The sequence below is a fragment of the Schistocerca nitens genome, chromosome 2, assembly GCF_023898315.1.
Source record: "Schistocerca nitens isolate TAMUIC-IGC-003100 chromosome 2, iqSchNite1.1, whole genome shotgun sequence".
NCBI lineage: Eukaryota > Metazoa > Arthropoda > Insecta > Orthoptera > Acrididae > Schistocerca > Schistocerca nitens.
In genome coordinates, this window is record NC_064615.1 from 321570483 (window position 1) to 321593595 (window position 23113).

The following is a 23113-nucleotide window of genomic DNA, read 5'->3' on the forward strand; positions in this document are numbered from 1 at the left end:
CCATTGAGCATGTTTGGGACTGAATGAAGCGTCGTCTCACGCGGTCTGCACGTCCAGCACGAACGCTGGTCCAACTGAGGAGCCAGGTGGAAATGGCATGGCAAGCCGTTCCACAGGACTACATCCAGCATCTCTACGATCGTCTCCATGGGAGAATAGCAGCCTGCATTGCTGCGAAAGGTGGATATACACTGTACTAGTGCCGACATTGTGCATGCTCTGTTGCCTGTGTCTATGTGCCTGTGGTTCTGTCAGTGTGATCATGTGATGTATCTGACCCCAGGAATGCGTCAATAAAGTTTCCCCTTCCTGGGACAATGAATTCACGGTGTTCTTATTTCAATTTCCAGGAGTGTATTTTTAAAATTGTTGGTGGGCATAAAATTCCTGCGAAATCGTACTGAACGCTTTCTCAGAAAATTATTTTGAACAGTTAGTTCAGGAGCCACTCGAAGTGCAAATGGTTGAAAAATATAACTGACAACTTAACAACAAATAATCCTGAGCAAGTGGGGAGCATGATGACGGATGCAGAGATTAGCGATGACAAGGTCGGTGTAGCGAACATGAACACAGTAAAATTCAAAACCACCAAAAATAAACGCAAAATATACTTATTAAAAAAAAAAAACGATAAAAATTCGCTTGACGCTTTCCTAAGTGTTAGTCTCCATTCCTTCTGAATTAACAGTGTAAGCGTAGACCAGATGTGGCTTAAATTTAATCGTCAGTAATTGAGCGATTTCTTTTCAATTTAAGCCACATCTGGTCTACGCTTACACTGTTAATTCAGAAGGAATGGAGACTAACACTTAGGAAAGCGTCAAGCGAATTTTTATCTGTTTTTTTTAATAAGTATATTTTGCATTTATTTTTGGTGGTTTTGAATTGAATCATCAGTAATTGAGCGATTTATAGCAAGTAAATTAATAAGCGGCGGTACTGATCCCCTATGGCACAGAAAACAGGTCAGAACAGTGTTGCAGAAGCAACAAAACGAAGAAAGCATACTAAATTTAAAAGGACCGCGAATCTCCAACATTAGCGAAGCTCGCAACTCGAAATTTAGCGCTGACTTCAATGCGAGATGCTGTTAGTAGTTTCCACAACGAAACTCTGTCTCGAAATGTCAGTAAGTCCAAAGAGATTCTGGTCGTATGTAAAGTACATCTGCTGCAAGACAAAATCATAATCTTCACTGCGCAATAGTGGTGGTTATGTTACCGATGAAAGTGCAACTAAAGCCAAGTTACTAAATAAAGTTTTCCGAAATTCCTTCGCCAAAGAAGACGAAGTTAACGTTCCAGAATTCGTATCAAGAGCTAATTCCAACATGAGTAACTTAGAAGTAGATGTCCTCGGAGTAGTGAAGCAATTTAAGTCACTTTATAAAGGCAAGACTTCCGGTCCAGACTGTATACCAAATAAATTCCTTTTAGAGTATGCTGACCTAATAGGTCAACTCTTACATAGCAATCATAAGCAACCTCTCTCCCGACAAAAGATTCGTACCTAAAGACTGGGAAGTTGCGCTGGTCACACGAATACTCAATAAAGAAATACTCGCGGGAGTAATCTGATGAATTACAGACCCATACCACTGACGTTGATCTGCTGTAGGATTTTGGAATTCATACTGTGTTTGAACATTATGAATTACCTCGGAGGTAATGGTCTGTTGACACACACTCAGGACGGGTTTAGAAAATATCATTCTTGTGAAACACAGCTATTTCTTTATTCTCATGAAATAATGAATGCTGTCGACAGGGATCTCTAATAGATGTCATTTCTAGATTTCCAGAAGGCTTTTGACATCGTTCCTCACAAGCGCTTCTAATCATATTGTGTGTGTATGGAATATCGTTTTAAGTTGTGCGACTGGATTCTTGATTTCCTGTCAGAAAGGTCACAGTTTGTAGTAATTGACGGAAAGTCATCGAGTAAAACAGAAGTGATATTTGGGGTTTACCAAGGAAGTGTTATGGGCCCTTTGCTGTTCCTAATGTATATAAATGATTTAGGAGACAATCTGAGTAGCTATCTTAGATTGATTGCAAATGGTGCTTTTATTTATCATCTGGTAAACTCATCAGAAGATCAGAACCAATTGCGAAATGGTTTAGATAAGATATCTGTGAGGTGCAGAAAGTGACGGTTGACTCTAAATAATGAAAGGTGTGAGATCATCCAAATGATTACGAAAAGGAATCCGTTACATTTCGGTTACACGATAAATCACATACATTTGAAGGCTGTCATTTCAAATAAATATAACTACGGGTAACTTAAATTGGAACGATCACATAGATAATATTGTGGGGAAAACGAATCAAACGTTACGTTTTATTTCCAGAACACAAATTTAGAAGATGCAGCAAATCCATGACAGAGACTGCCTACACTACACTTGTCCGTCCTCTGCTAGAGTATTGCTGTGCGGTGTGGGATCCTTACGAGAAAGGACTGATGGACAACATTGGAAAAATTCATAGAAGGGCAGCTCGTTTTGTATTAGCGAGAAATAGGGGAGCGAGTGTCACGCATATAATACGCGAGTTGGGGTGGTAATCATTAAAACAAAGGCGCTTTTCTTTGCGGCGAGAACTTTTCACGAAATTTTAGCCTCCAATTTTCTTTTCCGAACGCGATAATACTTTTTGATGCCCTTCTACTAGTGAGAAATGATCATCTAAAAAATTAAGAGAAATAAGATCTCACACGGAAAGATATAAGTTCGTTTTTCCTGCGCTCTGTTCGAGAGTGTAATGGTAGAGAAATAACGCCAAAGGGTTTCGATGAACCCTCTGCCAGGTGTTTAAGTGTAAAATGGAGAGTAGTCATGCATTTGTGGATGTTCTACATATTGGCACAAGTAGCTCCATTTGAACTACTAGGAGGCTTTTGTCGGCTATATGCATTGGTTTGCCTTACCTTATTCGTTGGATGAAAGCTGCCATGCCACTGTCTCAACATGACTGTGACGTTGAAATCTTGTAGTCGAGATGTGAAACGGGTGTGTGGCAAGGGGGTAAATGGCAACTGATCCTTTTTCTGATTAGTGAGATGTAGATACTGATAGGGCACCATTAAATACATGAGATGAGATGTTGAAAATGCCGTGAAGTGTCGCTTAACACAGGCCATACATTGCCACTAGATTAATCTCGAAAGTTTTAGACAAAGCATATTTTAAAATTTTGGAGAATTCTTTTACGTTACCACCAAATAAATGTAATGTGATATGTATCAGTAAACGCTTGTAATGTTGTTATAATCATTGGTTCCCTTTGTCTTGTAACAACAGAAGGCGCTTAATCTACAGTAGATCTACGGAAATAGAAGTAGGAAGCAAGTAAAAATTTCAGTGAAGGTCAGACGTCAAGTGAGTGCTGATTTTTTAAACGTTTTATTACAAAAAGTTGTTGAGAGGCAATTCCTAAAAGCTTAGAGTTAGCAAGAAAAAATGATGAACCGCTTCGTATCAACAAAAGAATGTTAGTTGCAACACACCTCCTGTAAATCATACCTATTTGGAAAGCCTTCAAGTGAATAATGAAGAAGGTGAAAATCCAAAGTTTATTTATTAGTGTTGTGGCTACACGTAACAAAAAGTCAATAGTTTTACACATGTTGAACTGTAGTTTACTAATGTGAGAAGTTTTGAGTATCTACTTTTCTAGTGCAAAAGAAACCGACACAAAAGTTCGGGAACACTTGTATTTGAGTAAATAAAGAATATTGGTTGTTAAAGTTACAGAAAAAATACATTGTATCAAAATAAAGTATTATTTATTTTACTGACTTATTTTGTTGAGAAATAAATTATTTATCGCTTTTAGCAATATTTAATCAGTAACTGTCTCTACTAAACAGATTTATCGCATCTCCGCAGTGTTAAGGTAAATAAATAATTCGTCTTTATCAAGTTGAGAGACACTTTGTGTCTTTCGTTTTGTAAGTGTGGAGGGGGACTCACTTTACGAAAGTTCCCTTTATCCATGATTCACCATTACATAAAGCTATAAAACCGAATAATCGAACTTTATTGCACTCAATCCATCTGACACACAAAAAAATTGAAACACACAACACGAGGCTTTGCGACGGTGCAATAATGCTGTTATATCGCTGAGGTTGGCAGCAGTCATCTCGTTAGGACACGAAGTGTTGCTGCTAGTGCCGATACATAATAGAAGCACTGTTGAGGGCGTTGGCTAATTTTTCGAGAAATAAGTGATCCACAGAGAGAGAACTTTACTTACTGTACACAGGTTAGAAAACTCATATGTTGTACTTAACAGTGGCAAGGAATATGAAATTAACCGGTTCTCACTTTTCTGAATTGAAAACTTTTTGACACTGACAATACTGACGTTTTAAATTATGTTTCTGTACCCAGTTCATGGTTCAGTTACTCAGCCGATCCATTATACGCAAAATTATCATTTATACGCAAAATTAACGTAAGCTTTTGTGGTCTTCTAGCGATTTACGTAAAATGATTCGTTGAAGAAATCAGTCTATGTAAAATAAAGTATTTTCACGTACCTTATTGTTATCATAAAATATAGAGAACAATTTGCCCGAAATAACGTGCAGTACTTATGTATAAAGTACGGGTCGCGATCCTAGGTATTAGTTGACAGTTTTGTAGAACGTAAGAATTTTGTTACCCCTATGACAGATTACGTGAGTAAAAAAGTAGTGTAATAATTCATAGAAAAAAAAAGTTGGGCCGGCCGCGGTGGCCGAGCGGTTCTAGGCGCTTCAGTCCGGAACCGCGCGACTGCTACGGTCGCAGGTTCGAATCCTGCCTCGGGCATGGATGTGTGTGATGTCCTTAGGTTAGTTAGGTTTAAGTAGATCTAAGTTCTAGGGGACTGATGACCTCAGATGTTAAGTCCCATAGTGCACAGAGCCATTTGAACCAAAAAATAAGTGCGCATGTCATATTCTGTTCGTGTGTCTCTTTCCGGAGAGTTGAGCCGCCGGGTGTTGTCCTTTGACGCCTCTTAGGCGACTTGCGCGTCGGTAATGATGAAGACAACACCACACTCAGTCCTCACGCGGAGAAAATTTACGACCCGGCCGGGAATCTAACTCGGGCTCTTCGCATGGCATTCAGCCACACTGACTACACCGACCCTTCAAAATTACCGAGAAACTGAGGCAACAATGTTTTCAGTGGAACGAGTTAAGGTTGTTATATTTACAGTGAAATGTTTCACAAACGCGAAGGGAACTGCGCAGAATATGATTTCTGACAGCACTGTCTGTTGGCCAGTACTCTGTCTCCAGTGATCGTAATGTTGAAGGAAGTCTCCCTTCCTATGGTAAGTTTCGGGATCACAAGAAAAATGAGGTAGATAAATGAATGGCAAGCTTAGATGTATGCAACCTACATTGAGGACGCTGAAGTAGCAGATGTGTAGATACGAAAAGACTTGCCAAAGAAGGAAATCATCGCCGAACCTGATGAAAGATTAATGAGTACATTTTTAAGAAGGGGAATGATTAATAGCTTAATCTTTTAAATAATATCGCTGTGACGTGAAGCTTTTGTCGCTAGTATGGAAATCATTGTGGCAGTGAGAGCATGACAGGTTTTATCCTTTCAATTGGAGAGGCACTGGTAAGTATTTCCTGCTGCAGCATTTAAAAATAATTAATGTCTCTGAAGAGTATTGCATTTGACAGGTAGGAATTCAGCAGGAAAGGAAGCTATGCTGTCAACTGATAAAGGCTTGACACAAAGGCGTTGCACATAGGGCAGGACAAACGTTATTCACCTTAGAGCGGGCTCGAGAATTTCCCGATACGTCCAGAGTTCAAGCGATGCACAAGAAAATACGAACTAGCCAGAACAAGAAGCTGTAGCGCAATATCAAATTTGACAGTTTCGTCAAATGGTATCAAATCCTACCATAGCACAAACGCCATTGTATATGCAATAACAGTTTTCATGCAGTATGAATAGATATAAACATTTATGGCGATTTTTAAGTAAAACTAACAGTCCTCTCCTAAAAATAATTCTTCACAATGTCCAAGTTCAGTATACAGCACGAAGATCCCTCGTGGGGATAGTAGCAACTAGATCCTGGGAGAAGCGAAAGCTCAAGAGTTAAAGTGAATCGTGGTTACGGTCTTTTGTTTACTTATTAGCTGCTGTGTTTACGTATGACCTGCACCGTAGAAGATATTCCGCTTCACTTTTCAGAGTTATTTTGTTATTACAATTAATGTTGTTGTTGTTGTTGTGGTCTTCAGTCCTGAGACTGGTTTGATGCAGCTCTCGATGCTACTCTATCCTGTGCAAGCCTCTTCATCTCCCAGTACCTACTGCAGCCTACATCCTTCTGAATCTGCTTAGTGTATTCATCTCTTGGTCTCCGTCTACGATTTTTACCCTCCACGCTGCCCTCCAGTACTAAATTGGTGATCCCTTGATGCCTCAGAACATGTCCTACCAACCGATCCCTTCTTCTAGTCAAGTTGTGCCACAAACTCCTCTTCTCCCCAATCCGATTCAGTACCTCCTCATTAGTTATGTGACCTACCCATCTAATCTTCAGCATTCTTACGTAGCACCACATTTCGAAAGCTTCTATTCTCTTCTTGTCAAAACTATTTATAGTCCATGTTTCACTTCCATACATGGTTACACTCCATACGAATACTTTCAGAAACGACTTCCTGACACTTAAATCAATAATCAATGTTAACAAATTTCTCTTCTTCAGAAACGCTTTCCTTGCCATTGCCAGTCTACATTTTATATTCTCTCTATTTCGACCATCATCAGGTATTTTGCTCCCCAAATAGTAAAACTCATTTACTACTTTAAACGTCTCATTTCCTAATCTAATTCCCTCAGCATCACCCGACTTAATTCGACTCCATTCCATTATCCTCGTTTTGCTTTTGTTGATGTTCATCTTATACCCTCCTTTCAAGACACTGTCCATTCCGTTCAACTGCTCTTCCAAGTCCTTTGCTGTCTCTGACAGAATTACAATGTCATCGGTGAACCTCAAAAGTTTTTATTCCTTCTCCATGGATTTTAATACCTACTCCGAACTTTTCTTTCGTTTCCTTCACTACTTGCTCAATACAGAGATTGAATAGTATCGGGGAGAGGCTACAACCCTGTCTCACTCCCTTCCCAACCACTGCTTCCCTCGACTCTTATAACTGCCATCTGCTTTCTGTACAAATTGTAAATAGCCTTTCGCTCCTTGTATTTTACCCCTGCCACCTTCATAATTTGAAAGAGAGTATTCCAGTCAACATTGTCAAAAGGTTTCTCTAAGTCTACAAATGCTAGAAACGTAGGTTTGCCTTTCCTTATTCTTTCTTCTAAGATAAGTCGTAAGGTCAGTATTGCATCACGCGTTCCAGTATTTCTACGGAATCCAAACTGATCTTCCCCGAGGTCGACTTCTACTAGTTTTTCCATTCGTCTGTAAAGAATTCGCCTTAGTATTTTGCAGCTGTGGCATATTAAACTGATTGTTCGGTAATTTTCACATCTGTCAACACCTGCTTTCTTTGGCATTGGAATTATTATATTCTTCTTGAAGTCTGAGGGAATTTCGCCTGTCTCGTACATCTTGCTCACCAGATGGTAGAGTTTTGTCAGGACTGGCCCTCCCAAGGCTGCAGTAGTTCTAATGGAATGTTGTCTACTCCCGGGGTCTTGTTTCGACTCAGGTCTTTCAGTGCTCTGTCAAACTCCTCACGCAGTATCGTATCTCCCATTTCATCTTCATCTACATCCTCTTCCATTTCCATAATATTGTCCTCAAGAACATCGCCCCTGTATAGACCCTCTATATACTCCGTCCACCTTTCTGCTTTCCCTTCTTTGCTTAGAACTGGGTTTCCATGTGAGCTCTTGATATTCATGCAAGTGGTTCTCTTTTCTCCAAAGGTCTCTTTAATTTTCCTGTAGACAGTATCTATCTTACCCCTCATGAGATAAGCCTCTACATCCTTACATTTGTGGTCTAGCCATCCATGCTTAGCTATTTTGCAGTTCCTGTCGATCTCATTTTTACAATTAGTAGCACTTTAATAATGCGAAGACACGTCGTGGAGATAGTACCGAAAGTCGCTAGACAGCAGGGTAATCGAAAGCTCGAGCAGTACTCGAGAATTCTCGAGTCGTGATCGAACTGACGTCTTTGTGCAAAAGCCGGATACGTCTGTTTGTGTTTACAGAATGCGCGGGCCATTGGATGGAGGGCGAATGAGGGGCACGGACTTGCCAAGCTTTTCCGCCGCGCATGTGGCGAACTGGCACGCATCCCGCCTCCCAAGCGAACCAGCAGGTTAGCACTGTCGTTCAAATACTGAAGCGACAGTCTCTTTCAATAGTTTCCCTCCGAGGTAGATCTACCTGTTTTACATTTTCACGTTTCTCATTGAAAGCACTTAACAGTACAGAATCGCGCAGACCACCACAAAAAAGCTTTAACTTTCACTTTACATGGTACTCGACATTTCTCTAGATCGCTTCAGGCACCTGCCGGGATGGTTCCTTTGTAAGGTGACGACCAACTTCCTTCCCCACCGTTCCCTAATCCGATGGAATCGATGACCTCGCTGTTTGGTCCACTACCCCTAATAAACCAACCAACCAAGGTACTCGACTGTATGTTACCCCAAAGTGGTTTGGCATTGGTTCCGTCGATATACCCACAGCATAAAACAGTCTTTCAGTATCTGGCAGAAAATTTTGGACGGTTTACCGTTTCTCATGAGAAGCCGTCACTGACATGCAGTTATTCCTGGTTTTTCGCTAGCTTTAATTCGTTCGCGGATATGTAGAAAGCGAGGAAGGTTACTGCTCGACGTCCCATCTGCGACGTCTGTTTACAGGTGGAGCACATACTTAGTGAGACAAGGACGGGGAAGACAGCAGGCTGGATGTCAAGAAATCCAAAATCTTTGTACCTACACGTTGAATTGGACCTAACTCCTCTTGTATATGAATCCAATGTCTTAACCAAAGCATCATATCTCTCGGTCAGTGTTATGAAGTTCGGAAAAAATGCCAGTGCTTTAAAATTTACTTTGTATTGATTTTTCAGGCATTGATGAAACGATACCAAATCATTAATGACGGAACGGGGCCCTCTATTAAGGGAAATAGGCTGATACGGCTGATCTCTTACGTCACTTAAACAAATCGCGAAATTCTTCGAATTGGTGCTCAGTTTGACCTACTCTTTCAGTGCTTCGTATTATTCATGATGGATGCGAGATCGTGATTGTTAAACTCAAGGTTCAAAATGTGGTTATTAAACTGACTGTCCAAATGTAGGCTCTACCACCATACATAATGCGAAATCACTGGAATCGAAACGTTTCCAATTACCAAAGCCTCATCATCAGAGCTACACTACAAGAATCTGATAAAAGCGATTCAAAATTCTAAAAATTTGTGGTCATTTCCCGTGTAACCGTTTCTTTCCTAAAATGTGCTTCAGTACAATTGTTCTGCCCATTCAGTAAAATACACGTCCTCACGGAAAAGTGAACCACCCAGAAGACATAGTCGGATGTCAGTGTCAGTGTAACATATACGTATCGTAGACACCTTACTTTACTTTACTTTTTCGTGTCCGGAGATTTGTTTCAAAGCCTTTCAGCCCAATGTCGGGCCAAGTCCAATGTTTATCTCTTCTCAAGCCATAGTTCGTCAAGAGTACACCTAGTGGGGCAGATGGAACACTGTAGACGGTGTTCCATATCCTGAACTTCACCACAGTCGCATTTGTTGTCTCCTTCGTCCTTGAAGCCCCATTTGACTAGGTTTGCTTTAACTGGTGCTACGCCTGTTCTGATGCGGTTCAGTGTTCTCCAAATCTTCCAGATTGATGTACTGCCGCTGGGTATTTCTCGTGAGGCAGGGTAGTCCTCCGGAGGCTCGTTCAATTCACTAGTGAGAAATCTCTTGCGGGATTTAAGTCTGCAGGGGCAACAGTCTGGATGATTGACTTATCTGGCCTTGTAACATTAACCAAAACGGCCTTGCTGTGCTGGTACTGCGAACGGCTGAAAGCAAGGGAAAACTACAGCCGTAATTTTTCCCGAGGACATGCAGCTTTACTGTATGGTTAAATGATGATGGCGTCCTCTTGGATAAAATATTCCGGAGGTAAAATAGTCCCCCATTCGGAACCCCGGGCGGGGACTACATAGGAGGACGTCGTTATCAGGAGAAAGAAAACTGGCGTTCTACGGATCGGAGCGTGGAATGTCAGATCCCTTAATCGGGCAGGTAGGTTAGAAAATTTAAAAAAGGAAATGGATAGGTTAAAGTTAGATATAGTAGGAATAAGTGAAGTTCGGTGGCAGGAGGAACAAGACTTTTGGTCAGGCGAATACGGGGTTATAAATACAAAATCAAATAGGGGTAATGCAGGAGTAGGTTTAATAATGAATAAAAAAATAGGAGTGCGGGTAAGCTACTACAAACAGCATAGCGAACGCATTATTGTGGCCAAGATAGACACAAAGCCCATGCCTACTACAGTAGTTTATATGCCAACTAGCTCTGCAGATGATGAAGAAATTGATGAAATGTATGACGAGATAAAAGAAATTATTCAGGTAGTGAAGGGAGACGAAAATTTAATAGTCATGGGTGACTGGAATTTGTCAGTAGGAAAAGGGAGAGAAGGAAACATAGTAGGTGAATATGGATTGGGGGGAAGAAATGAAAGAGGAAACCGCCTTGTAGAATTTTGCACAGAGCATAACTTAATTATAGCTAACACTTGGTTCAAGAATCATAAAAGAAGGTTGTATACCTGGAAGAATCCTGGAGATACTAAAAGGTTTCAGATAGATTATATAATGGTAAGACAGAGATTTAGGAACCAGGTTTAAAAATTGTAACACATTTCCAGGGGCAGATGTGGATTCTGACCACAATCTATTGGTTATTAACTGCAGATTGAAACTGAAGAAACTGCAAAAAGGTGGGAATTTAAGGAGATGGGACCTGGATAAACCGAAAGAACCAGAGGTTGTAGAGAGTTTGAGGGAGAGCATAAGGGAACAATTGACAGGAATGGGGGAAATAAATACAGTAGAAGAAGAATGGGTAGCTCTGAGGGATGAAGTAGTGAAGGCAGCAGACGATCAAGTAGGTAAAAAGACGAGGGCTAATAGAAATCCTTGGGTAACAGAAGAAATATTGAATTTAATTGATGAAAGGAGAAAATATAAAAATGCAGTAAATGAAGCAGGCAAAAAGGAATACAAACGTCTCAAAAATGAGATCGACAGGAAGTGCAAAATGGCTAAGCAGGGATGGCTAGAGGACAAATGTAAGGATGTAGAGGCTTGTCTCACTGGGGGTAAGATAGATACTGCCTACAGGAAAATTAAAGAGACCTTGGGAGAGAAGAGAACCACTTGTATGAACATCAAGAGCTCAGATGGCAACCCAGTTCTAAGCAAAGAAGGGAAGGCAGAAAGGTGGAAGGAGTATATAGAGGGTTTATACAAGGGCGATGTACTTGAGGACAATATTATGGAAATGGAAGAGGATGTAGATGAAGACGAAATGGGAGATAAGATACTGCGTGAAGAGTTTGACAGAGCACTGAAAGATCTGAGTCGAAACAAGGCCCCGGGAATAGACAACATTCCATTAGAACTACTGATGGCATTGGGAGAGCCAGTCCTGACAAAACTCTACCATCTGGTGAGTAAGATGTATGAGACAGGCGAAATACCCTCAGACTTCAAGAAGAATATAATAATTCCAATCCCAAAGAAAGCAGGTGTTGACAGATGTGAAAATTACCGAACTATCAGTTTAATAAGTCACAGCTGCAAAATACTAAGGCGAATTCTTTACAGACGAATGGAAAAACTGGTAGAAGCGGACCTCGGGGAAGATCAGTTTGGATTCCGTAGAAATGTTGGAACACGTGAGGCAATACTAACCTTACGACTTATCTTAGAAGAAAGATTAAGAAAAGGCAAACCTACGTTTCTAGCATTTGTAGACTTAGAGAAAGCTTTTGACAATGTTAACTGGAATACTCTCTTTCTAATTCTGAAGGTGGCAGGGGTAAAATACAGAGAGCGAAAGGCTATTTACAATTTGTACAGAAACCAGATGGCGGTTATAAGAGTGGAGGGGCATGAAAGGGAAGCAGTGGTTGGGAGAGGAGTGAGACAGGGTTGTAGCCTGTCCCCGATGTTATTCAATCTGTATATTGAGCAAGCAGTAAAGGAAACAAAAGAAAAATTCGGAGTAGGTATTAAAATTCATGGAGAAGAAGTAAAAACTTTGAGGTTCGCCGATGACATTTTAATTCTGTCAGAGACAGCAAAGGACTTGGAAGAGCAGTTGAACGGAATGAACAGTGTCTTGAAAGAAGGATATAAGATGAACATCAACAAAAGCAAAACGAGGATAATGGAATGTAGTCAAATTAAATCAGGTGATGCTGAGGGAATTAGATTAGGAAATGAGACACTTAAAGTAGTAAAGGAGTTTTGCTATTTAGGGAGTAAAATAACTGATGATGGTCGAAGTAGAGAGGATATAAAATGTAGACTGGCAATGGCAAGGAAATCGTTTCTGAAGAAGAGAAATTTGTTAACATCGAGTATAGATTTAAGTGTCAGGAAGTCGTTTCTGAAAGTATTTGTATGGAGTGTAGCCATGTATGGAAGTGAAACATGGACGGTAACTATTTTGGACAAGAAGAGAAGAGAAGCTTTCGAAATGTGGTGCTACAGAAGAATGCTGAAGATCAGGTGGGTAGATCAGGTAACTAATGAGGAGGTATTGAATAGGATTGGGGAGAAGAGAAGTTTGTGGCACAACTTGACTAGAAGAAGGGATCGGTTGGTAGGACATGTTCTGAGGCATCAAGGGATCACCAATTTAGCATTGGAGGGCATCGTGGAGGGTAAAAATCGTAGAGGGAGACCAAGAGATGAATACACTAAGCAGATTCAGAAGGATGTAGGTTGCAGTAGGTACTGGGAGATGAAGAAGCTTTCACAGGGTAGAGTAGCATGGAGAGCTGCATCAAACCAGTCTCAGGACTGAAGACCACAACAACAACAACGTCCACATGAAGAACCATGCAGCGGGTGGCGCTCGTCGAAAATCTGTTTAAATTTTTCTCTATGTTCGTGCGCAATTCTTCGGGATTCAGGAGATGAGAATCCAGCTGCTTAGTATATTTTCCCATGTGGAGTGGGTTTCATGCATCCTGTTGTTAGCCTGCATGTTTCATTAAGGGCTGTAGTGACTTTTTTGGCATGTGTGGATCGGGACCATACAGGGCATGCATATTCTGCCGTGGAGAAGCAAAGTGCTTGAGCAGTTGTTCGTAATACAGTCGGACTAGCTCCCCATTTACTATTCGTCAGTTTTCTTAAAATATTGTTCCTGGCAGCAACTTTTTGGCAGGTTTTTTCAGAGTGATATCTGTACGTCAGTGATCTATCCAGCACGACACCAAGGTATGTTGGTTTGTCCGTATGGTCCAGTTTGTTGCCATTCCAGGTGACGTTCAGCTTCCTGTTTGCCTGTTTTGTGCGGAGGTGGAAAGCGCTAACCTGTGTCTTAGATGGATTTGGTTTGAGGGAGTTCTCTTTATAGTATTCAGACATTACGTGTAGCGAGCTTTCTAATTTCCCTTCTACTTCCTCGAAGCTATTTCCTTGCGCTGTAATGGCCAGATCATCGGCATACAAGAAATGGGTAGTACGTTCCGGTGTTGGTTGATCATTGGTGTATAGGTTAAATAGTAGGGGGGCCAGCACACTGCCCTGGGCGAGACCGTTCTTTTGTCGACGCCATCGGCTTTTTTTTCCGTCCAGCATTACAGAGAACTGTCTGTTTTGCAGCAGAGATTCAATGATTTTTGTGAACTGATGATCCTTGAATGTACAGTACAGTTTTTCCATGAGCTTTCTGTGGTTGACGGTGTCGTATGCAGAACTTAAGTCCACCAATGCTACAACTGTTATTTGTTTGTTTTCAAACCCTTCCTCTATGTGTTCTGTGAGTGCTAGGATTTGACTGGTGCATGATTTCCCGGGTCTGAATCCAGCCTGTTGGGGAATGAGCATTTTGGTCTGCGATATTTGCTATGCGGTTTAGGATTTTTCGTTCGTACAGTTCGTACAGATGGTACAGGAGTGCTATTGGACGGTAGTTCTTCGGTTGACCTGCGTCTTTCCCAGGTTTTAGTAGCGCCACTACCTTTGATTTCCTCCACATCTTTGGGATCTTACACGTTTTTAAGCAATGATTAAAGAACTGCAGGATCCATTGCTTGGCACTAAGTCCGAGCTGTTTGATCTGTTCCACGCACATATCGTCGACTCCCGCTGCTTTCCCGTTTTTCATTGAGTTCATTCCATGATTAAGATCTTTCATGGTAAATGGTATTTCGAACATGCTTGACTCTTAACTCTGAATTCTGCTGATTTTTATTGTCTGACATTTCTTCTTGGGTTTTCCATTTAGTAGGAGCGGATGGGCAATTTGATTGGGTGTTACTGAAGAGCTTTGTTTAGCTGTCCCAAAGTCACAAGTAAGTTTTTTTATTAAGTTCCAGGCGACTTTGCTACTGTGTGTCATATCCATTCTTTCCAGAGTTTCGACCCATTTCCTTTGTCTTGATTCACTAATCATTTCCATTAGTGTTTCTCCACATTGGACTACTTCTTCACTAAGGGGGTCCTGTTCGTAAAGCATTTCGTACTCCCTCAGGATGTTCTTTGATTCGTCAGAGAGACCTGGGATGAAATGCTCTACGAAAGTTTGATAATTTTCTGGAATTGGGTGTAGATTTTTTATTTCTGCATCCAGTTCCACAGCATATTCTGTCCATTTAGCTTTTTTAAAGTTGACACCATCGACGGGTATGTAAATGACTAGCGTTGCAATCCTGTGACGGGTTGGACTGCCACCAGAGTGACGTCATTATTCTTGGTGATTAGTGTTGTTACCAGGCCTGGTAGGGCATATAAGGAACGTGAATAGCATCATATGTTGAGGGATCACTGTGAAGGACACGGAGATGCCGCGTGGTCGTGTGAGACAGCGTTATCAGTATCTGACAGAATGTGAGAAAAGGCCTCATTTTGAGGTCTCCATTTGGCTGACTAGGCGAAACATGCAGTATCCATATTTGTGGCGTATTCGCATCTGACAGTGGTCCGATGTGGACTGCATGGTAACGTGAGGGCAGACTTATTCATTGTCAAAGTTCCAGTGGACCACATCTGACGACCTCGCGTGAGGATGGCTGTATTATGCACCAAATGTACCGTAACCCCTTCACGTCTGCGCTGCCACTAGAGAACAAGTACTGGACTCCTTGCAATATTCTGTGTCACCCCATACCATTGTTCAGAAACGTTTTTTTTTTTCACATTATTAAAATATAGATAGTTGTGTACTGTTCGTGACTGTAACTTGTAGTTTAGGCTCTGAGCACTTTGGGACTTAACTTCTGAGGTCATCAGTCCCCTAGAACTTAGAACTACTTAAACCTAACTAACCTAAGGACATCACACACATCCAGGCCCGAGGCAGGATTCGAACCTCCGACCGTAGCGGTCGCGCGGTTCCAGACTGTAGCGCCTAGAACCGCTCGGCCACCCCGGCCGGCTGTAGTTTAGGGATTATTAATTAATAAGTATTTTAATAACTATTGTTCGTAATTATAGGTATTGCTAATCATTATTAGTTAATAATTCCTAACCATTTTTCTTCTTGCTATAGTTATTCATAATCCACCACCTAATTTCTTAAGGTGGATCTTATGCCGTCGTAGCCACTGTGTAACGCTTTCGTAGCCACCGTGTCTGGCTGAATGAACTAGCACATTAGTAATGCACTAACACTTCGAGCCACACACACCATTGCCCGTATCCCACCAATAGGATGCAGACCATACATATTATTATTGTTATTCTTTTGTTTTCTTTTCTATTTTTTTCTGCAGTGTTGTATACTTTTGAAAACATATAAACAATTAAGGAAGCAAGAAATTATAGAAAATGAATGAGATAAATTTCAAGAAGCAAAAGATAGATGATAAAAGATATAGTATATAATGAGAAATGTTAGAATCACCTCCTTAATATTATTTACAGTTTTCGTTAAGAACGGACATAGATGGTAATTTAATTCTTACAATTTAAAGTGACCATAGAGCTACAATAGCCAGTCACTTTTAATTTAATTATATGCAATTGTAAATAACTGTAAGAAGCGATCAAAAACTTTCCGATTGAAGGCATTGCTGCAGCGTATATGCGACGTAGTGCGACTCCGATGTGAGTTTATAAGCACCGACATGTGGGCAAGAGATTAATGTGGTATTCGTGTCTTTCCGATGCTCTTGTGGTAAGTGCGGAAACGTGAGCTATGGCGACGTTTTTACGAAATTCGTCCAAAAACTACCAACGTGCAGTTACTCTTCTCTTGGCTGCCGAAGGACAAACACCGGTAGACATCCATCGGAGAATGAAGAGTGTATATTTGGCAGCTTGTCTGTCGAAAACAATGACTGCGACAAGAGGTGCTCAGACTTCATGACACGCACGCCGCCATATCGAAAAAATGTCAGTACGCAGAAGTTACGCCAGCTCAAGTGGGGAACACTTGAGCACCCGTCGTAAAGTCCTGATCTCTCCTGTTGCTACTATGACGCCTTCGGTACCTTGAAAAAGGCCTTCGAGGGTCGACGGTTCCTGCCGGAAGAGAAAGTGTAGCAGGCATATACGAACTTCTTCACGGAGCGGAACAGGGTGTTTTATCAAACGGGTATCTGTTTTATCAACCTGGTGCGTCGGTGGGTTGATTGCCTCAATGCTCACAGCGATATGGTCTGATCGGCATGCCCAGTCTGGACTGCGTGGCCTTCGAACGGAAACTTTTTGATCGTCCCTTATAATAATTTCTCAATTACGATCGATATCTTGATATAAAAATGTCTTCGCTGCTGTGAAACACATCTCTTCTGCTGAACAAATGTCCATAGCTCTTAAGATATGCGTTTTGGAGCTCACTTTTACTATGCATTTTTTTCTTGTTTTGGTCCGTACTACCTCTTCCCAAGATATAGAAATCAAAGAGCTTGCAGTGGAATATATTTGTTTCACAGTATCGAAAATGAACAAGTGCTGACAGCTCTTTAGATGTTCATTTAGAGCCTATGTTTACGGACCTTTTTTCTTCGAATAATCGCTCCTGTCATATCCCTGAATACTCCCGTTTCTCCTCTGACACCCTGTGCTACTGGGCTCAAATTGCGCAAATATACAGCTTTTTAGTGACTTCTATGACAATTCCAAGTCACTTTCACTTGCTATAGTAATAATACTTATAGACAGATGCATTTACTCTATTGTTTAATAGTATTTTGTTTTTGTTTTAGGGACAGATAGACGAGGTAACGTAGCGTTGGTTACAGTTTATGGTAACTATACATCTACAATAGTCAGTCGATTTTAAGACCTAATTATACTGAGTAATTTTGAATTACAAGTTATGTTATAATGTTAAAACTTCCATATTAAAATTAATGATTTAATTTAAAACATCCAGCCTGCAATCGACGTTTTAGTGTAAATTATTGTTGATCTCAGATTATATATAGTGAAATTCACTGTCACTTCCACTTACTATATTATTATTTATAGAAAGACAAGTGTAAGATTAAATATGATGCACTAGACAACTATAATTCACAGTCGCTTCTAAAGCTAGGTGCTATGTCTGTAGGAGTAGTGGAGCTGCCGTGGTTCTGGGACAGAGGACCCATTGTTTTCCTTATGTAAACAACCCAGCCACTTCACATAGAGTACATATGTAAACAAAGTTCATTCCATTAACCCACTCCATTGTTTGTTTATGACCCTAGTATTAACATACTGTTTACTTGTGCTCTTAGTTATATTTATGCAAGTCTAACTTACAACAAATGCTGTTAGCCTAATCTTAACGACCATAATTTATAACCTAATGTGGCCACCAGATGCTTTTAGCCTTACGTAAACAAAAACCACATTTGTGCTCTTAAGTTATGTTTATGCAAGTCTAACTTACAACAAATGCTGTTAACCTAATCTTAATGACCATAATTTATAAACTAACATGGCCGTCAGATGCTTTTAGCCTTATGTAAACAAAAATCACACTTCTGCTCTTTAGTTATGTTTATGCAAGTTTAATTTACGACAAGTGCTGTTACCCTAATCGTAATGTCCGTAATTTATTATCTAACATGGCCGCCAGATGCTTTTAGCCTTATGTAAACAAAAAAACTCTTGTACTCTTAAGTTATGTTTATACAAGTCTAATTTATGACCAAATACTTGTAGCCTGTTCTCAACAGCTAAAATTTATAACCTAGAAAAGGGTTACCTCCCATTCCCCACCTCTCTAGGCTGTGGTGGCCATCATCATGAGATGGACTCATCATTCGTTCTCTGGATGTCCGTCAATCACCATCAAAAGACAGCAGCAGCAGATAACGGCCACTGCCCCCAGAAAGTACAAGTGTGAAATTCAAATGACATTTGCAGTTTCGTTTTTGCAATTTGCAGCAGAGTATTGTGGCCATTAGCACTTTCTGCAAGAATTCCTATCATACGAGCAGTTACCATTGCTATGTACAGTTTTGGGGGAATTTGTTCTGACTTTGAGGGCACCTTGTTGATTTTCTTCTTCAAATACCCACTGATTTTCATGATCATCGTCCATAGACAAACACACATAGATTATCATAAATACGAGGCTTTAAATGTTAACATTAAGCGCTACAGTGCATTATTTAAACAAATATACTCTACCTACGTACCAAGTATACGTTTCACTATAAGGATCTTCTCCTTGCATTACTAGTGTGTTAAAAACAATGGTCTACACACTGTGACATCACTGTGAGGCCGCTGTAGAGGACTGTCACACGGTGAAATTATAGTAGACTTGTAAGTAATGGAAGTAAATAAAAAAATTCAAGTGGGAACATTTTGAGAGACAACTATGTAAATATACGTTTGACATTGCTAAAGTATACTGTAAACAATTTCCCACACTTGTGCTGCTGCTGCCACTACTGAGGATAGGATTGTAATATTAGAGGTATGCATTTTTATAGAAGCAATAAAAAAATATATACTGAGATCCCCACTGGGAGTGTGTGCATCCCCTGCACTGCTTGTCTGGAGCTCCCACCACTCATACCACTGCTAGGGCCCAGCCCTCCACTCCCACAGCCACAGCACTGTCACCGCATGCCACTACCTCCGAGTCAGCTGGAGAGGAGGTGTACAGTGATTCTCTCAGCAGTACATCCTGCGGCAGCATCGTGTGAAGGTAGAGGAACTGCCAAAACTTTCACCAGACACGTGCATAACAAAGCGGTGCCTGGAGCAGGTAGGCCTTTGTTCTAGTCCATCACACAAAGACCAACATGTGTCAACATCTAAAATGGGGATACTGAAGTTCAGGGAATGATATATATATGCACAGTAAGTCTCTGGTGACTCCCAGTTCTGGGTGACTTTCCCGAAATCTGCCCCTTTTCCTAGACCTCTCCAGTCGTTTTCCTTCACCCCTCTTCTTTCCCCTTCAACCCTTCTGCCTGAAGAAGGAGCCAGTGGTTCCAAAAGCTTGTCAACTACAAGCGTCTTTTACGTGTGTGTTCTGCCGCCGCTTGGTGAGTAGTTTTTTAGCTATCCAATTAAATAATTTTGTCAATAATTGGTTGTTTTCGTTGTATATATATATATATATATATATATATATATATATATATATATATATATATATATATATTCTTTGTGTGTGTATATCTACGAGCATTGGAACATAAATAGTGGCAACTATTTATTCACAACAGATACAAAAGAGTTATATGTTTTCACCCGTTACTGTCCTTCAAAGTGGTCACCAGCGTTGTGTAGAAACCGTTGCCAGCGATGTGGAAGGCGTAGCATACCGTTAGCAGAGCGTATTCTGTTGATGGCGCGAATGGAGTGGTCTACTGCCTGTCGAATCTCTGGAATAGTTCTGAAGCGAATGCCATGAAGTGGTTCCTTCATATTTGGAATCAAATGAAAGTCACAAGGGCTGAAGTACGGGGAGTATGGTGGATGGTACAGTACTTCCCAGTCCCATCGACCGAACAGAGCACCCACAGCTTGCACTGTATGCGCCCTCACATTGTCGTGCAAATTGATGGGTGGATTGCACAGAAAGTGTCGCCGCTTCTTTCGCAAAGCTGGTCGCAGGTGATGCTCCAAAAACGAACAGTAATACCGTGCATTGACGGTCTGCCATGGAGGAACGTAATGCGTTAGGATAACATCATTACACCATCACAACCGTACATGAGAACAAACCATAACTTTAGACCGATCCGTTCGCACCACCAACAGAACAGGCTCTGCTAACGGTATACTACGCCTTCAACATTGCTGGCAACGGGAACGTTGGTGACTACTTTGAAGGACAGTGACAGGTGCAAACATGTAACTCTTTTGTATCGGTTGTGAATAAATTGTTGCCACAATTTAAGTTCCAATCATCATCATATATATATAGCAAATATATATATACTAATATATATACTAGCAAATATATATATATATATATATATATATATATATATATATATATATATATATATATATATATATATATACTTACTTACTTATCGCGAATGGACCCAGAGGGATCACGCAAAGCTTTCTGACGTCGTTTCTTCCATACTTCTTTCATTCGTTCTCCATGTTTTCTTTTTCTTTCTTCTGTCCATTTTGTTCCTGGTCTCTTTAGTGCTTCCTGCTCCGACAATACATTCCACTTTTCCACCTTATTTCTAAAAGTTTTTCTATCTTTGACATCTTTAAGTTCAATATTTGCTTTTTGTAAATCTAATTTTACTTGGCTAATCCATGGTGTTGTTGATTTGACTTTTTCTATGTAAGTGAGAATTCTGTTGGTGAGTCGTGTGGGGGGAAGTCTAGTGACATGTCCATAAAATTTTAATCTTCGCCTTCTTATGTCTGCTGCCAGGTTTGATATAGTTTCTGTGGTGGTTCTTGATTGTATCCGGTATCCTTCTTCTGTTAATTTTGGACCTAAAATCTTTCTCATAATTTTGCGTTCTTCTTTTAGTATTTTTTCTAAATCACATTTTGTGTGGAGTGTGAGCGTTTCACTAGCATATAGTGCTGCTGGCTTAATTACTGCGCAGTAGTGTCTGATTTTTGTGTTCGAGGAGATGCATTTTTTATTGTATATTTCATGTGTCATACCATATGCTCTCTTCATTTTCTGTTGTCTGATCTTCTGTGCAACTTTCTCTCCTCCGGTTGGCTCCAAAATTTCACCTAGGTATTTAAAATGTTTTACTCTATTTATTTTTCCATATTTTGTGTTCAAACTGTGTATATGGAATTTCGTACAGAAAAATTCTGTCTTTTGAAACGAAATTTGTAAACCTACTTTATCCGCGCATTCCTTAAGGATCTCTATTTGTTTGGTGGCGATTTCTTCATCATCTGCAAGTATGGCCAAGTCGTCCGTGAATGCTAAACAAGATATCTCCACGTTGTCTTTGGTTCTACCAAGATGGATTGGTTTCCAGTAGGATTGATTTTTTAATTCTTTTTCCCATTCCTTAATGACTTTATCCAGGACTATATTAAACAAAAGTGGAGATAGCCCGTCACCTTGACGTACTCCAGTTTTTATGAGAAAAGGTTCAGAGATTTCTCCCCTGAATTTAACTTTAGATACAGTGTCTGTCAGTGATTCTTTGATAAGCCTTAGTGTTTTGGAGTCAAGTCCAAGTTCCTCTAAAATGTTAAACAAAGATTGCCGGTCAATTGAGTCATAGGCTTTCTTAAAATCTACAAATGTACAAATTTTGGGGGCATTTCTAATTGCTTTGTGTTTTAATATTGTCTTTAAATTAAATATTTGTTCTATGCATGAGCGACCGGGGCGGAAGCCTGCTTGATAATCACCAATTTGGCATTCCAGCTGCTCTTGTGTTCTTTTCAGCAGGCATGTTGAGAGAATTTTGTAGGTGACTTGTAAAAGTGAGATTCCCCTGTAGTTATTGACATTTGTTCTGTCTCCTTTTTTATGTAACGGGTGACTAAGGGTACATTTCCACTCCTCTGGCAATTTTTCTGTTTCCCATATTTTTGTTATTATTTTTGTGAGCTCTTGCAACGTCTTTGGTCCTAGGTTCTTTAATAGCTCTGCAACAATGCCATCTTCGCCAGATGTTCTATTATTTTTTAAGTTTTTAATGTGACATTTGATTTCTTCCTGTGTTGGTGGTAATGAATCCGGTTGAGCGTTGGCACAGATTTCTTTGGGAAACCTTAAACTAGGTTCTGGGCAATTTAGTAGGTTAGAAAAATATTGAGCCAATACTTGACAGTTTTCCTGGTTTGTTAGGGCTAATTTACCATCCGGTTTTCTGAAACATAAATTTTGAGGGATATATCCTCGTATTTTATCTGCGAAAGTTCTGTAGAAGTCTCTTGTATTATAGTTTTGGAAATTTTCTTCTATGGCATCCAGTTGTGCCTTTGTGTACTTCCTTTTTGCTTGCCTAATAGATTTTGAAACCTGTTTTCTAACCTCGTTAAATAAATGTAGACTTTCTTGTGATTTTTTACTGTTATATTCTTGAAATGCCTTTTTTCTCCTTTCCAATGCATTTTCACAGTCTGAATCCCACCAAGGGTGTTTGAATATCTTTTTCAAGGGAATAGTTTCCTTAGCTATTCGCGTGATTTTAGAATGAAATTCTTCCCATGTGTTTGCCTTTTCCTTCTCCCATTCTTCTTTTACTTTAGATTCTTTAATCTTCTTGGTGTCATATTTCTGTATTTCTGTTTTCTTCTGATGACTTCTTCGTGCTGTAAACTTGATTTTAATTCTAGTTAGGTAATGGTCTGAATCAATGTTTGCTCCTCTGCGTACTTGGACGTCGTAAATTTCTTTTTGTACTGGGTATGAAATCGCCACATGATCTATTTGAAACTCGCCAATTTGTTGTATAGGAGATCTCCATGT

General features: G+C 40.2%; 1 protein-coding gene across 2 annotated transcripts in view; it reads left to right on the top strand.

Annotated features, from left to right (window-relative positions):
- Window positions 1-23113, top strand: part of LOC126236108 (sialin) — a 339051-nt gene that overhangs the window by 103195 nt on the left and 212743 nt on the right. The window contains exon 3 of one of the 2 annotated variants that reach the window (XM_049945176.1): window positions 17445-17459. The exons of the other annotated variant lie outside the window; for it this stretch is intronic. Coding sequence (XP_049801133.1) covers window positions 17445-17459 — 15 coding nt within the window. The remainder of the gene's footprint in view (window positions 1-17444; window positions 17460-23113) is intronic. 2 annotated transcript variants of the gene reach the window in all.